The following is a 17168-nucleotide window of genomic DNA, read 5'->3' as shown; positions in this document are numbered from 1 at the left end:
CGGCCCTGGGTGTCTGGACCTTGTCTTCTCTGGGTGGCTACTGTCAGCATCCTGTGCACATGCTGGTTTACCCCTCTCCTGGGTTACCTGGGATGCCATCCAGGCCCTGTCTGGCCACTGTGACCAACCTCCTCTGTGGCTGGGTCCTCTTCCCACAGTCCCCAGTGCTGGCCTGGCCTAGTGGGCTGGAGACTGCTGGGCGCAGACCCCAAGAATAGACGGTCAGGGTCTTTCCAGAATGTCCCTTCTCTGTCCCCTCCAGTTACTTCCCAGGGGAGCCCAGAGCCTGGGCCGAGGCCCACCCCAGCCCTGAGCTTTCGGGGAGCCACTCTGCATGATCCGTCCCTGGATGCGGCTGTGTCCCATCCCCCTTGCCCTGGGGACCAGATTGTCAGAGGCTCAGGGAGTTTTAAGCTATTAATTCTCTTTTCTTGCATGCTTCTGATGCCTTGGTTTAATTTTTTTTTTTTTTTTAAGAGATAATCACCAAATTTCTTGGTTCTGCCTTGCGGACCACCATGAGAGTAGAGAATCCTGGAATCCCACTGACCTCAGAGGCCCTCTGCTCCACACCTCCTAAAGCAGCCCTGAGGCTGGGATCTTAAGCCTTTAAAGTTCCCCTCCAGTGATGGGAGCCTCACCGAGGACAACTGTAGTCGTCAAAAAATTCTTAGATTGAATCAAAACCCTACTCCCTGGGATTTCAGTTTGTGGACTCTAGTTTTCTCCTTTGGGACCATGAATTAAATCTAATTCCTAGCCTAAGCACGGTAGCTCACGCCTGTAATCTCAGCACTTTGGGAGGCCAACATGGGAAGATTGCTTGAGGCCAGGAGTTTGAGATCAACCTGGGCAATGTAGCAAGACCCCATCTCTACAAAAGTAAAAATTAGCTGGGCATGGTGGTGCATGCCTGTAGTCCCAGCTACTCAAGAAGCTGAGGCAGGAGGATCTCTTGAGTGCAGGAGTTCAAGGCTACGGTGAGCAGTGATTGTGCCACTGCATTGCAGCCTGGGTGACAGAGCAAGATCTTGTCTCTCCCTTCCCCACAAAATTGAATTCCTCTTTCTCATGATGCATTTTACATGCAATAACAAAAAGAATTGCCTTTCAAGGAGCACCTGCTGTGTGCCAGGTACTTTTCACACATCATTTCTAGTCCCCACAATGACCATGCCCCATGGGTACCAGTGACGTTGGTGGACACAGGCTGATGCCTCCCACACCCCTTCCCTCTGCCCTACCCAGCAGCTGCTATATGGTTCCAGGGAAGATGAGGCCATCTCCTGGCTCCAAGGGCTGCAACAAGTGACCTAGGCCAAGCCAATCAGCACTGTTCTTCCCAGTCTGCAGTGATTGGCTCAGAGGTGGGCACAAGACCTTGGTTGGTCCAATCAGAGAGACTCTCAGAACTTTTGCTGGAACCAAGCTTCTTTGTATAGGAACTTGCAAGGCCCTAGACTGAAGAGCTGGGGGCAGTTCTTGTGGGATCACGAGGCGAGTCAGCCTCAGGGGAAAGCTGAACCTTACAGAAGGCAAAGAGGAAGAATGGAAAAACTCGGCCCTTAAAACTCTTTGTGAGCTATTGGATCTCACCTGACGGCAGCCCTGCCTCTGAAACCTTCCATTTCATGAGTCAGTTAATATCCCTTATTGCTTAAGTTAGCTTGAGTTGGATTTTCTATCCTCTGCAACCCAAAGCATCCCTGTACTACTGTAAAGGAAACTGAAGCTCAGAGATGCTGATTAACTTGCCCAGGGTCACTCAGCTCTTAAGTGAGCGAGCTAGGATTTGGGCTCAAGGGGGGATTTGGGAGGGGTTACAGCAATTGTGTTCTCCTCACGTCATCTCTTCTTTGGTCTGAAGGTCCCCAGGTACTCTTAGGACCTGATTTTGGCCACCATCTTGGTCCTTTCCTTTGGATACTGATTTGCAAGCCTCTCTCTTTGACCACTTTTCGAGCTTTCCTCTTTTTGGTCCCTGTCATCCTTCCTAAATCCACAGTCTCTGGCCGCCTGAGTAATGTCCCCTAAACCTGACACAGTCAGGAGCCCTCCTGCCTCAGGAACCTCCTGTGGCTCCCCAGTGCCTGGGCAGTAAGTCCTCATTAACATTGTTGGTACATTCTTGGAAACTGTGACTTTAGATAAAAAGACAAGGCATATAATGAAACCAATATTTTGTTCTCATCTGTATTATAATATATTATAATGAAGCAACCTTATTTGAGGACCTGCTGTACGTCCTTTTGCTTAAAGTCGCAGTTTTCAAAGACCTATCCACGACAGCATTAAGTGAGGACTTCCTGGACCGTCATGCCTGACCTCCTTTGTGTGTGGAAAGCTTCACAAGATCTGAATCCTGCTCATCTTCCCAGCCTCATTTCCCAGTGGCCCCACTGGACTCCTGGCTGTCCCCAAACATGGTTCCTGATTTCAGACCTTTGCTCAAGATGTTCCTTCTTGATCGTCCTATGGGAAACTTGCATTTATCCTTCAGGGCCCAGGTCAAATGCTTCCTCCCCTGGGAAGCCTTTCCTGCCTTAGGGCAGAGGGGATTCTCCACTCCCATAGCCTCTTGAGCTTCATACCTGTTGGTCCTAATGCTTGGGACCTGGCTGCTGTCTTTCTGGTCTGGGACTTCCTGCAGGAGAGGGTCAGCTGTGTTCTCTGTGCAGCTCTTTTCTCACCTGTTGTGGTCACCTACAGCCCATTGCTGCTTGAAGCCTTGAGCACTTGTTGGCTGGGCAGGGCAATCCCTGGGGCCATTTGCAGGGCTGGCACTGACCTGGTGGGAGTGTCCTTTGTGGGGAGTTGGCTGCAATCGGGCGGCCTGGCTCCATCACTGACCCAAAATAGTTTGGAAATGGAGCTCCCTGAAAGGAGCTGGCATTTGGGTACCAGGCTTTTGCTGGACGCATTGCATGCTACAGCATCTCCTATTGCCCCTGCTGTAGCACATGGGGGAGGTAGGCAGCACCCCCACCTGCTCCTGTGGGGAAATAGGGGCTTAGAACTTTGCTGTTGTCTCAGATCGAATCCCAGTCTGGTGGGTGTGGGCTCTGTGACTTTGGGCAGGTTACTCTGATGCTCTGAGGCTCAGTTTTCTCATCTGTTAAACAGGGAGAATGTTACTACCTACCTCATATAGCATCGTACCAAGATTAAATGAGTTAATGTAACTGAAGTGCTTAGAACAGGACTGGACACATGGTAAGTGCTCCAAAAACGTTCATCACCACTGTACAGGGCAAAGATAACCCAGGGAGCTGTGGTTCCTGCCTATGAACTCCTGGTCTGCTAAGGGCTGAGCCCTCCTTCTATTATACCCACCCACTCATGAAAGGTAGTTTTGACCCATTGATTAAATGATAAACAGGCCACTGGTGCCCAAGTGCCTGGCATTGCCCAAGTTCAGTGTGGTTATCTAGGGGCCGGCTGCCAGTGGATATGGGGTGGTATTTGATACATGTGTGCCTAAAGCAGTAGGTCCCAAGTGGCCTTGGGCCAGGACTGGGAGGGTACAGGGGCAGAGCTGAACCCACTGCTGTTCCCGCGCTCTCACAGATGAAGATGCTGGACAGTGAGAACACCAGATTGGGCCGGGAGCTGGCGGAGCTGCAGGGCCGCCTGGCGCTGGGCGAGCGGGCAGAGAAGGAGAGTCGGCGGGAGACCATGGGCCTGCGGCAGAGGCTGCTGAAGGGCGAGGCCAGCCTGGAGGTGATGCGGCAGGAGGTAACTGAGCAGGCGGGCGGGCTGGTGCATCTTTCCTCCCCCCAGCAGGAAGCAGGTGGGCATCCCAGTGCTGGGACCATTCTGAAAGGCCACTCCCTAGGGCTTGTTCCTTGCCCCACTCCTTGAGACTCTTCCCCAGTTGTAGTAACAACAACCCAAAGAACAGTGGGCCTACTGTGTGCTGGCACAAAATGGGTAGGGAGGGGAACTGCAGATAGGACCTTGTTTGATTCTCCCAGCAGCCCCATGGGGTAGGTACCATTAGCCCCATTTTTATTTTTTAGTTTTTTTGAAATGGAGTCTCACTGTGTCACCCAGGCTGGAGTGCACTGGCACGATCTCGGCTCACTGCAACCTCTGCCTCCTGAGTTCAAGTGATTCTTCTGCCTCAGCCTCCCGAGTAGCTGGGATTACAGGTGCTCGCCACCCGCCCAGCTCATTTTTTTGTATTTTTAGTACAGACGGGATTCACCATGTTGGTCAGGCTCATCTCAAACTCCTGACCTCAGGTGATCCACCTGCCTCACTCAGCCTTCCAAAGTGCTGGGATTACAGGTGTGAGCCACCACGCCCGTCCTACCATTAGCCCCATTTTACAGAGCCCTCAGAGAGGTCGAGGGATCTACCCAAGGTCATACAGCCACCTAGGTCTGTCTAACTCCAAAGCCCACACTCTTTCTGCTCTGCCTTTTCCGGCTGTTTCATCACCATGAATCTGTTGTATGGCCCGCACCAAGTCATGTCATCTCTGTGCCTCAGAGCACTCGTGAGAGACAGGCTAGCACAGCTGGGCATGTATGAAGGGTCCTGGCACAGGTCCTGGCACCCAGCTGCTCAGTACATGAGGTTTCCAGTGAAACTGGTGACTGTGAGAGGTTGACTCTCTAAATGGCAGGAGTGGCTTTGTGTCTGTGTGACCATGCATCCCATCAGTAAATGATTTTTTAGTGCATGCCCCCATTGTGTGCAGATTTATTGATAAATTATGGGCAAGGAGGGGCAGTGTAGCCTAGTGGTTAAGAGAACAGCCTCTGGACACACCTCCCTCTGGAACCAGTGGGCACTTAACCTTCCTGGCTGTTCACTGTGTTCCCGAGTGCAGCCCGCAGCCCCCGTGTGGTGTGCCTCCCCGCCTTCCCCCGACCCCCCAGGGCTGTGAGTACATGTGATTAATAAGCTGCTGTCAAGCTATGAAAAAAAAAAAAAAACAGAAACAAAAACAGCTGGGCACAGTGGTTCACGCCTGTAATCCCAGCACTTTGGGAGGCCAAGGCTGGCGGATCACTTGAGGCCAGGAGTTCAAGGCCAGTCTGGCTAACATGGCGAAACCCTGTCTCTACTAAAAATACAAAAATTAGCTGGGCCTGGTGTTGCTCACCTGTACTCCCAGCTAATCGGAGGCTGAGGCAGGAGGATCACTTGAACCCAGGAGGCAGAGGTTACAGTGAGCCGAGATTGCACCACTGCACTCCAGCCTGGGTGACAGAGCTAGACTCTGTCTCCAAAAACAAACAAACAAAAAACCCACAAAAACAACAACAAAAAAAACAGCCTTTGGAGCTAGAGTGCCTGGCTTTGAATCCCAGCTCTGCAGTTTACTAACTCTGGCCTTGGACAAGTTAGTTACTTAGCATCTCTGTGCCTGTTTCATCTTCTGTAAAGTGAGATCCATTCATAGAGTAGTAATTAGAGTTCATATTTTTTGGAAAGTTGCTTAGTGCCTGGCACTGATAAGCCCTATGTATTCAAATGCCAGCTGTTATTACTAATAAACTATGGGCATTACAAGGCTTGTATAAAGAATCAAGAGATTAATAAACAAATTGCAGAATTTCCTCCCACAGGGATGTTTTTGCACTGCCTGCTTCAGAGGTGAGCACTAAAGAAGAAAGAGTTGTGCTGACCACACAGCCAGGGATGGTGGGCTCCAGTCTGGGCCTTAGGGGTGGGGCGTCGTGTCGGGGGAGGCCTTGCCAACCCCCACCTCCTGGCATCCCTCCAGCTCCAGGTAGCCCAGCGGAGGTGTGAGCCACTGTGCCTGGCACACCCGGCTAATTTTTTTTTTTTTTTTAGTAGAGATGGGGTTTCACCATGTTGGACAGGCTGGTCTCAAACTCCTGACCTCCAGTCGGGATGATCTGGGAGCAGATGATGGTGATGGCTGCACAACGATGTGAATGCAATTCATGCCGCTCAGTTGTACACTTAAAAATGTTGAAAATGGCCGGGCACGTTGGCTCATGCCTGTAATCCCAGCACTTTGGGAGGCCGGGGCGGGTGGATCACTCGAGGCCAGGAGTTCAAGACCAGCCTAGCCAACACGGTGAAACCCTGCCTCTACTAAAACTACAAAAAATTAGTCGAGTATGGTGGCAGACGCCTGTAATCCCAGCTACTTGGGAGGCTGAGGCAGGAGAATCTCTTGAACCTAGGAGGCGGAGGTTGTGGTGAGCCAAGATCGCACCATTGCACTCTAGACTGGGCACCCAAGAGCAAAACTCCATCACAAAAAAAAAAAGAAAAGATCAGGTGTGGTGGCTCACACCTGTAATCCCAGCACTTTGGGAGGCCAAGGTGGGCGGATCACCTGAGGTCAGGAGTTTGAGACAAGCCTGACAAACTTGGAGAAACCCCATCTCTACTAAAATCACAAAATTAGCGAGGCATGGTGGCGCATGCCTGTAATCCCAGCTACTCAGGAGGCTGAAGCAGGAGAATTGAGGAGAATCACTTGAACCCAGGAGGCAGAGGTTGCAGTGAGCCGAGATTGCGCCATTGCACTCCAGCCTGGGCAACAAGAGTGAAACTCTGTCAAAAAAAAAAAAAATGGTGAAAATGGGCTGGGTGCAGTGGCTCATGCCTGTTAATCCCAGTACTTTGGGGGGCTGAGGTGGGTGGATCACTTGAGTCTGGGAGTTTGAGACCAGCCTGGGCAACATGGGAAAACCCCATCTCTATAAAACAAAAACAACAACAACAAAAGTTAGCTAGGCATGGTGGTGCATGCCTGTAGTCCCAGCTACTTGGGAGGCTGAGGTGGGAGGATCTGTTGAGCCCATGAAGTCAAGGCTGTAGTGAGCTGTGAGCACATCACTGGGCTCCAGCCTGGGCAACAGAGTAAGACCCTGTCTAAAAAAAAAGTGGGAAACTGGGACACTTTATGTTATATATGTTTTCTAAAACAACAAAAAAATTAGGCCAGGCACAGTGGCTCACACCTGTAATCCCAGAATTTTGGGAGGCCAAGGCGGGCAGATGACAGGAGATCCAGACCATCCTGGCTAACACGGTGAAACCCCGTCTCCGCTAAAAATACAAAAATTAGCCGGGCGTGGTGGTGGGTGCCTGTAGTCCCAGCTACTCAGCAGGCTGACGCAGGAGAATCCCATGAACCCGGGAGGCGGAGGTTGCAGTGAGCCGAGATCGCGCCACTGCACTCCATCCTGGGTGACAGAGACTCCGTCTCAGAAACAAAAAAAAAAAAGCCAAGGGACGGGCTAGGGCAGTTCATGCCAGGGCAGCAGGCACCTCACTGAGGAGGTGATGGGTAAGGGGAGAACGTGAGCGAGCAGCTGGGGGAGGGACTCAGGGCGAGTAGGGAGGTCCCGAGTGGAGGTGCGCCTGTCCTGTGGACAGCAGGGGCCAGCAGTCCCAGAGCATCAAGCAGGGGAGTGACGGTTGGGGATGAAGGGCTTGCTCCAATGGACATTATAGGCCTCTATGAGGACTTTTACCCCGAGACGATGGGACCTTCTAGAGCTGGAGGCCCCCAGGGGCAGGCCTGCTTCTTTGGGAACCTCTGAGCGAGGCCTTTTGGATGGTGACCAAGTTTGTGGCTGCGGGGCAGTTTTGGTGTCCCTCCGCCACCAAGGCAGGATGCTCATGGTAGGACCCATGTCCTACAGTTCCAGTGCCAGCCTCCAGGTAATGCCCTGGTTCCACCTGCCCTGTCCCCTCCACCTCCCAGGGCCATCACTCCAAGCAGAGTGCACAATTTTCTGCCAGGGAGTTGGGCTGCCTGGATTCCCATCTCAGCCCCGAAACTTCCCAGCATTGAGAACAACCAAATCACTTTTGTGCGTGTGTTTGGGTGTGTGAACCCAAGTCTCGCTCTGTTGTCCATGCTGGAGTACAATGGCGTGATCTCGGCTCACTGCAACCTCCGCCTGCTGGGTTCAAGTGATTCTCCTGCCTCAGCCTCCTGAGTAGCTGGGACTACAGGCGTGCACCACTGCGCCTAGCTAATTTTTTGTGTTTTTAGCAGAGATGTGTTTCACCATGTTGGCCAGGCTAGTCTTGAACTCCTGACCTCAGGTGATCCACCCGCCTCGGCCTCCCAGAGTGCTGGGATTACAGGCGTGAGCCACTGCACCCGGCCCACTTTTTTTTTTTTCTTTTTTGTTTTTGAGACAGAGTCTCGCTCTGTCGCCCAGACTGGAGTGCAGTGGCACAGTCTCAGCTCACTGCAACCTCTGTCTCCAGGGTTCAAGTGATTTTCCTGCCTCGGCCTCTGGACCTCAGCCTCCCAGGTAGCTGGGACTATAAGCAGGGGCCACCATGCTCAGCTAATTTTTCTCTTTCCCTTCTTTCCTTCCTTCCTTCCTTCCTTCCTTCCTTCCTTCCTTCCTTCCTTCCTTCCTCCCTCCCTCCCTCCCTCCCTTCCTTCCCACCCTCCCTCCCTTCCCTTCCCTTCCCTTCCCTTCCCTTCCCTTCCCTTCCCTTCCCTTCCTTTCTTTTCTTTCTTCTTTTTTTGACAGAGTCTCCCTCTGTCTCCGAGGCTGGAGTGCAATGGTGCAGTCTTGGCTCACTGCGACCTCTGCCTCCTGGGTCCCAGTTCAAACAACTCTCCTGCCTCAGCGTCCTGAGTAGCTGGGATTGCAGGCACCCACCACCGCACCTAATTTTTGGATTTTTAGTAGAGACAGGGTTTCACCATGTTGGCCAGGCTGGTCTCACGAACTGCTGACCTTGTGATCTGCCCACCTTGGCCTCCCAAAGTGCTGGGATTACAGGCATGAGCCACCATTCCCAGTCTTTTCTTTCTTCTTTTTTGAGACAGAGTCTTGCTCTGTCTCCCAGGCTGGAGTGCAGTGGTTCAATCTCGGCTCACTGCAAGCTCTGCTTCCCGGGTTTAAGCAATTCTCCAACCTCAGCCTCTTGAGTAGCTGGGATTACAGGCATGTGCCACCACACCCAGCTAATTTTTGTGTTTTTAGTAGAGATGGGGTTTCACTATGTTGGCCAGGCTGGTCTCGAACTCCTGATCTCAGATGATCTGCCCACCTCGGCCTCCCAGAGTGCTGGGATTACAGGCTTGAGACACCGCACCTGGCCAATTTTTGTATTTTCAGTAGACACGGGGTTTTACCATGTTGGCCAGGCTGGTCTTAAACTCCAGACCTCAAGTGATCCACCTGCCTCGGACCCCAAAGTGCTGGGATTACAGGCCTGAGCCACCACACCCAGTCAAGAGAACAAGCAAATCATTTAACTGCTTTGTTCCAGCCTTGCCTGGGAAGAGGGTTAATTGTTCCTTACCTGTCAGGAAGTTGTCATGAAGATGAAGTGCCTAGCACAGTAGGCACTCAGTATGGAGAGACTTGAGGTGATGCAGTGGCCACACTTGCACTGGGCCCTGGGAACAGCGGTGGATGGAAGAGACAAGGCCCAGCCCTCATGGTGTTCATGGTCGGGGTGGGTTGGCAGACATCAGACCCCGGGAGGGTGGGATGAACTCACTGTAAACCAGCCTGTGGCCAGAGAGGCCTCTGAGGAGGGGGGATGGCCCTAAAGGATGGACCAGTCAAAGAGACACCATGGGGAAAGGGGGAGCAGCATGTACAGAGGCCCTAGGGCTGGGACAAAGAATGTTCTAGACATGGGGGATGCAGGGTGGCCAGTTTGTAAAGGGTGAGAGGGTTTCAGCTGGGATGGGCAAGAAGGCCCCTAAGCTATAGCAGATAAGTTGGGCTCGATTCTGAGGGCTGTTGGGAAAGGCAGGGATGACAGTGAGTGAGATGGCATTTGGGAGTGAGTGAGATGCCTGGGGTGGCCCGTGGCTCCTGCATCACTGAGCAAGTCTCTTCTAGGAAGTGGGGAAGGGCTCAGCAGCTCCAGCACCTTAGAATGCAGCCCTGGGTCTCAGCCACCATCTCCAGGACCTGCCACCTCCCTGGCTCCTCCAGACCTGGACCCAGAGGCAGCACGTGGGGCCCTCCGGGAATTCCTGCAGGAGCTGCAGAGTGCCCAGAGAGAACAGGTAAGCCTGGGTGTGCGTGGCTGGATAGGGAACCTGGAGGGCCCTGGAGAGGTTGCAGGGTGTCAGAGTAGGGATCTTCCTTTGTTTCCCCATGTTGGGGCTGCAGGATGAACTTTGGACCCAGACCAGTGCCCTATATTGCCAGCTGGCCGAGATGGAGGCTGAGAGGGACAGCGCAACCTCGAGGGCCAGGCAGCTGCAGAAGGCGGTGGCTGAGAGTGAGGAAGGTGAGTCTGATCCTCGGGGTCCCTGTTCTATCTCCTGTGTTTTGGGCAGTTGAGGCAGGAGCTGGGGGATTGGCCTCTGACCTTGCCGTGGCCTCCGTGACTTGACTCGGGCTGTCTCCAAGAGGACCCTCCTTGGACAGCCTCACCTGTGTGCAGACCCACACACTATGAAGGGTGCAGACAGTCTGGCCCTGCACTAGGTGGAGTGCAGGCTGGACATTTTGTGACCTGGTTTGGGTCTCGGGGCTGTGCTTGGCCATGCCTGATGGGGTGGGTGGTGGCTGCAGCCTGGTGCAGTGTGGATGGGCGGCTGAGCAGGGTCCAGGCAGAGCTGGCACTGCAGGAGGAGAGTGTGCGGTGCAGCGAGCGGGAGCTGCGTTCAAGCCATTCTCCTGCCTCAGCCTCCTGAGTAGCTGGGACTACAGGCGCTGCACCTAGCTAATTTTTTGTATTTTTAGTAGAGATGGGGTTTCACCATGTTGGCCAGGCTGGTCTTGAACTTCTGACCTCAGGTGATCCTCCCCCCTCGGCCTCCCAAAGTGCTGGGATTACAGGCGTGAGCCACCGTTTCCAGCCTATCAGTTTCTTAAGTGACCTTCCAGGGTTATTTTATATAAGCAAATAAAGCAGATTACACACACACACACACACACACACACACTTTTTTGTATATACGCCTGGTAAAATTTCATCTTCACAGTTGTTGAAGATGCTTTCCTCACCTACTAGTTATAACTGGGAGGTGGCTCTGTGTCAGGCCAGGAAGAACTTCTCCACTGGTTTTTCTTGGCCACAGAGTGTTCCACTGAATGGATGTACCGTTGTGTACTTAGTAGCAGTCCCATTTTGATAGACATTTAGGTTGTCACCAGGATTTCTTACATGAGCAATGCTGCAGTGAACCTCCTTGTCCACAAGCCATCTCCTCTGTGCTGGGGTATATCTTTGGATACGTTCTTGGAGGAGGAGCTGGTGGGGAAGGTCCTATGCATGCGTAGTTTTCGGAGCTCTCCCTCAGTGCCCTCCATTGTGGTTGTATTCACCCTCCCACCAGCTGTGTAGGGGAGGGCCTGTTACCCCAGAGCCCCTCCCTATGTGTTTATGTGACCCTTTTTTTTTCCTCCCCAATCTGATAGTGGACAAACGGTATCCCAGTGTAGGGTTTTTTTTTTTTCCTTCCTCTTTAGTTTTTGAGGTAGAGTCTCACTATGTTTCCCATGCTGGCCTCAAACTCCTGGGCTCAAGCAATCCTGAATCAGCTTCCCGCACAGCTGGGACTGCAGGTGCATGCCACCACACCCAGCACCGTGTAGTTTTTATTTTTATTTTTATTTATTTATTTTTTTGAGATGCAGTCTCGCTGTGTTGCCCAGGCTGGAGTGCAGTGGCATGATCTCAGCTTACTGCAACCTCCACCTCCTAGGTTCAAGCAATTCTCCTGCCTCATCCTCCCAAGTAGCTGGGACTACAGGAATGAGCCACAACGCCTGGATAACTTTTTATATTTTTAGTAGAGATGGGGTTTCACCATGTTGGCCAGGCTGGTCTCGAACTCCTGACCTCAGATGATCTGCCTGCCTCGGCCTCCCAAAGTGCTGGGATTATAGGTGTGAACTACCATGCCCGGCCCCCGTGTAGTTTTAATTTGTAGTTGGGAGTGAGCCCCATCCCATTCCCAGCCTGTGCTCTCTCCCCAAGGGACCTGCTGCAGCTGGGAGGGGAGCTGGCCAGGACATCATGAGCTGTCCAGGAGGCGGGCCTGGGACTGAGCACGGGCCTACCGCTGGCAGAGAGCTGGGCCGAGGCAGCCCTGGAGAAGCAGGCCCTGCCGCAGGCCCAGCTGGAGGAGCAGCTGCGGGACAAGGTGCTCTGCGAGAAGGACCTGGCCCAGCAGCAGATGCAAAGCGACCTGGACGAGGCTGACCTCAGTGCCAGGTGGTACCTGGTGGGTGCCGCACGAGGCAGGCATCCGTGCAGAAGGTAAAACTGGAGAGTTGGGGAGAAGGGAGCATCTGTTCACTAGGGGCAGGGCCGTCCTCTGTGAGCTCAGCCAGTTTTCCCAGGCACCCCACTGAGGTTCCGAAGGCACTTGCCCTGTGTAAATCATAAACAGCTTAGCCTCCGATGACAGAACTTGTGGCCAGGTGCGGTGGCTCACACCTGTAATCCCAGCACTTTGGGAGGCCAAGGTGGGGGGATCACCTGAGGTCAGGAGCTCAAGACTAGCCTGTCCGACAGGCGAAACCCTGTCTCTACTAAAAATACAAAAATTAGCCGGGTGTGGTGGTGCGTTCCTGTAATCCCAGCTACAAGGGAGACTGAGGCAGGAGAATCACTTGAACCCAGGATTCGGAGGTTGCAGTGAGCCAAGATCACATCGCTGTACTCCGGCCTGGATGACAGAGCGAGATTCTGTCTCAAAAAAAAGAACTTTTGCCCCTTGTTCCTGCCACCTGGACAAGTCCTCGAGTGCTTTCCCATGAGATAAAGCTGGTGGGAACCTCATTTCCATTTCACAGATGAGAAGTGTGAGGTCTGGAGAGGAGCTGGGACTTGCCTAAGGTCACACAGCCAGGGAGGTGGATGTTAGGGTCCCTGCCTCGGGTTTGGAGAAGCATGGTGGACACAGCTAGTGGATTTGAGAGGCAGGGGTGGTCCCCCACTCACCTCTGTTGTTCCCCCAACTCCAGAGTGACAGACCTGGGCCTGGCAGTGGGGCATCTTCAGAAGCAGAATCTGGAGAAGGATCAGGTCAACCAGGACCTCACCGAGAAGCTTGAGGCTCTGGTGAGCTGCAGCTGCCCCTGAGATGTGGCAGGGTGGGATGGGGTACTGGCCAGATCCATGGCAGCACTGGGGGAGGTGCCTGAAAAGCACAAAAGCAGGCATTGCAGCCCCATGGTGTCGCCCACCTTGGTGGAGAGATAGGATTGAGCTTCTGTGTGAGCTCTTTGGAACGGTCTTCCTGACCCCTAACCAGTTTGGGGCCTGGGACTTGGCACGTGGCTGGCACGTGCCAAATGGGAAGGGAGGCCTGGTGCGGTGGCACACGCCTGTAGTCCTAGCCAGTCGGGAGCTGAGGCAGGAGAATCGCTTGAACCTGGGAGGCGGAGGTTGCAGTGAGCTGAGATTGTGCCACTGCACTCCAGCAAGGGTGACAGAGCAAGACTCGAGGTCAGGAGTTCTAGACCAGCCATGCCAACATGGTGAAACCCCGTCTCTACTAAAAATACAAAAATTAGCCAGGCATGATGGCGGGCACCTGTAATCCCAGCTATTTGGGAGGCTGAGGCAGGACAATAGCTTGAACTTGGGAGGTGGAGGTTGCAGTAAGCCAAGATCATGCCATTGCACTCCATCCTGGGCAACAAGAGCAAGACTCTATCTCAAAAAAAAAAAAAAAAAAAAGCGAAAACGTACATAAAATATCCCTGGAAGGATTCATAGGCAACAGCATCCCACAGATTGCCTACAGGGTGAAACTGGGAGACGGGAATGGAAGAGATGCCTATTTTAACTTTACAATTTTCTGTACTATTTGAATTTTTTTTTTTTTTTTTTTCTTTAAATAGAGACCGGGCTCTCTCTTTTTTGTCCATGCTGGTCTCGAACTCCAGGGCTCAAGCCTGGCCCTATTTGAATTTTGAACCATGTAAATGTACTGCCTTTTTAGAGAAAAATAAAATCTGGGCACGCGGCCACACTCCGGCCCCCGAAGGGGGGTGTCTCCTGCCTCTTTGACATGGCAGGGGCGGTTCAAGTGGCCTGGGAAATCAGCGATTTGGAGGGCCGAGGGCTGGTGCTTTTAAGGAGAGGCGGAGGGGAGAGCGGGATTCCCAGTCCCAGCTGCACTCAGTGCATCCCCTCGGTTAGTGCTTTTCTCGGCCCGCAGGGCCCCTAACCTGCTCGAACCCATTGTGCGATAGAGGCGGCCGGGTCCCTTTAAGGCCCCGCCGCGCCTGCGCCTTGGGTTCTCCTGACGCGCCAATCAGGACCCTGAGGAGCCAGAGGGCCGCAGGCGCAGTCGAGGGGCTGGGTGGCGGTTGAGACAGCGGCGGTACTGGGAGGGGTAAGTGAGGGTCGCGAGGCTGCCTGAGCTTCTGAGCGAGCGCGGTGCTTTCGGGAACGCGGGACCGGCGACCCGCGGCGCCAGGAGCTGGGCCGAGGCGCGCCGGCGCGGCTGCCGGCTGCCGTCTGGATGGGAAGTTACCGCGAAGTCCACCCAGCGTTTCTGAGGTGAGGGCGCTGCGCCAGGCTGGGCGGGCGGTGAATCCCGGACCCGCGGGCGCACAGCTGGGTCGAGGCGCGGCCGTGCAAGTTTTGTTGCGCGAGCGCGGGTGGGGGGTGTGGGGGCTGGTGCACCGCCGGGGCCTGAGTTCCCTGAGCTGGATTCTTCTCCTGCCGCTGCGGCTGGCAGCCCACCTCTCGTGGGCGCTGGGGAAGAAACTCGCTGGCAGGTGTTCTGTGACATCCCAGGGGGTGGAGGGACGGAGCAGCTTCGGGGGCACGTCCTCCTATATCCTGTAGAGGACGCTGACCCCGCACCCCACCCTCGAGGCCGGAAATAGGTTCCCTCTGCGGACCTGAGAGGCCAGAGCGCTCGCGCCCCTGACTTGCAAAGTTGGGGTCTTTATTGGCCTCCGGGCTTCTGCTCCTGGCGGTGTCTCCAGGCTGGTGATGGGCAAGCCAGGTGTGCCAGGTCCAGGATGCACATGAGGAGCGTTTGTAGCCAGCACTGAATCACCTCCTGACTAGCGGGGCAAGCCTCAAATGAACCGCAGGATTTCGGGTAGGTTGGATTGTGGGGTTGCTGTTTGCGCTCCGAGGAGTTGCTGTGAGTTCCCTGTGTCTGTCTGGCTGGCTGGCTTCTTAGATCATCTTATTTGGCGTCCTTTCGCCGAAGAGTTAACCAAGACGTTTGGCCTGGTTTCCTTGCTTTCCTCCCATCTTTTGCTGCTAGAGCTGCTTTCGAAAGGAAGTCTTTCCTGGTAGTGGTACCTTTTCTTTGGGTTACAGTGTTGTTCATCCTTTCTTTGCCAAAAGAATGAATCCCAGTAATTCACGAAGTTAAAGAAAAGATCTGCTGGTAGTGTTTAATCTGTTCGGAGCTGATACGCATTAGTAGCTTTGTTTCATTATTAGTAAAATTTCACTAGTGAACTAGAAGCTATTTTTTTCTATTCTGAAATGCCAGCTTTAAGATTTCTGAGAACTTTGCGTCAAAGAAATCTTGGAAAAGTTACTGAAGTATACAGAAGAAGTTCACAATTTTAAATGTGCAGGTGGCCCGGGCGCAGTAGATCACACCTGTAATCCTGGCACTTTGGGACGCCAAGGTGGGTAGATCACTTGAGCCCAGGATTTCCAGACCAGCCTGGGCAATGTGGCAAAACCCTTTCTCTACTAAAAATACAAAAGTTAGCTGTGTGTGGTGGTGTGTGCCTGTAGTCCCAGCTGCCCGGTAGGCTGAGTTGGGAGGATCACCAGAGCCCGGGAAGTTGAGATTGCAGTGAGCCGTGATCATGGCAGTGCACTCCGACCTGGATGGCAGAGTGAGACCCTGTCTCAAAAAAAAAAAAAAAGCAATGAATTTTTACCAAGTAAACCACCACAGATCAAGAAATAGAACATTACTAGACTGGGGTATATTTGTAGGAGTGGCATTGTTGGTTTTAGAGGTATATGAATGATAAAACTTTAGTATTACATATTGTTGAACATTTTCCCGAAGTAGTTGTACCATTTAGCAGGGATATGCTGGTTACCCCACATCCTCGCTGATGCCTGTCGGTTAAAAATTATTTTGCCATTCTAGTAGGGGTGCAGTAACATATCAGCATGGTTTCATTGAGATTGAGTATCTTTTATTGCCATTTATATGTCCTCTTTTGTGAAGTGCCTGTTAAACCTTTTTATCCAGTTTTCATTGATATGCTTGTTTTCCTGTTCATTTGTAATACTTTATTCTGGATATGCCTCCTTTCTATTTTTTCAATCTGTAGCTTGTGTTTTCACTCTTTTATGGTGTTTTTTCATGAATGGAGATTCTTTTTTTTTTCTTTTTGAGACAGGATCTCACTCCATTGCCCAGGCTGGAGTGCAGTGGCCCAATCACAGCTCACCACAACCTTGACCTCACAAGGCTCAGGTGATCCCCCTGCCTCAGCCCCCAAGTAGCTGGGACCTACAGGGGAGTGCCACCACACTCAGCTGTTTTCTATATTTTTAGTAGAGATGGGGTTTTGCCACATTGCATAGGCTGGTCTGGAATTCCTAGGCTCAAGTGATACACCTGCCTTGGCCTCCCGAAGGGTTGGGATTACAGGCATGAGCCACTGCACCCGGCCTGAGATTCTTAATTTTAATTAAATTATACTTTATCAATCTTTTCCTTTATGGTTACTGCTTTTTGTGTCCTGTTTAAGAAATCAATGCCTAACCTAAGAGTATGAACACATTTTTCTGTGTTAACCTTATAACAATTTTATTTTAGTTTTCGCATTTTTTTTTTCAGACAGGGCCTCACTCTGTTGCCCAGGCTAGAGTGCGGTGGCAGGATCTCAGCTCACTCAACCTCCATCTCCTGGCTCAAGTGATTCTCCCACCTCAGCCTCTTGAGTAGCTGCGACTATAGGCATGCGCCACCATGCCTGGCTAATTTTCGTATTTTTTGTAGAGATGAGGATTCAACATATTTCCCAGGTTGGTCTCGAACTCTTGGGCTCAAGTAATCTGCCCACTTCAGCCTCCCGGAGTGCTGGAATTACAGGTGTGAACCACCCCACCTGGCTATGATTCACTTTTTACTACATCGATGTGTCTGCTTGACCCAGCACCATTTACTGGAAAGACCATCCTTTTCCTTCTGCACCGTGTGGCACTGTTTTTCATAAATCGAATGACTGCATGGTCATCTGATTTATGAAATTAGTGTGGTTCTGTTTCTG

The 17168-nt window shown here is 52.5% G+C and overlaps 2 protein-coding genes across 5 annotated transcripts in view; one reads left to right on the top strand and one right to left on the bottom strand.

Annotated features, from left to right (window-relative positions):
* Positions 1-11531: 11531 nt before the first annotated feature.
* The window catches only part of LOC134735664 (uncharacterized), a gene marked incomplete at its 5' end in the record, with an annotated part of 51086 nt that continues 45449 nt past the window's right edge, over positions 11532-17168 (bottom strand). The window contains one exon of the mRNA XM_063632106.1: positions 11532-13087. Coding sequence (XP_063488176.1) covers positions 12808-13087 — 280 coding nt within the window. The remainder of the gene's footprint in view (positions 13088-17168) is intronic.
* LOC134735631 (neuroblastoma breakpoint family member 3-like) overlaps positions 14310-17168 on the top strand; it is a 35308-nt gene continuing 32449 nt past the window's right edge. For all 4 annotated transcript variants that reach the window (XM_063631715.1, XM_063631719.1, XM_063631716.1 and 1 more), the window contains exon 1: positions 14310-14457. The gene's annotated coding sequence lies outside the window, so the exon portion shown is untranslated. The remainder of the gene's footprint in view (positions 14458-17168) is intronic.

The sequence above is a fragment of the Symphalangus syndactylus genome, chromosome 22, assembly GCF_028878055.3.
Source record: "Symphalangus syndactylus isolate Jambi chromosome 22, NHGRI_mSymSyn1-v2.1_pri, whole genome shotgun sequence".
NCBI lineage: Eukaryota > Metazoa > Chordata > Mammalia > Primates > Hylobatidae > Symphalangus > Symphalangus syndactylus.
This window is presented reverse-complemented; position numbering and strand designations above follow the sequence as displayed.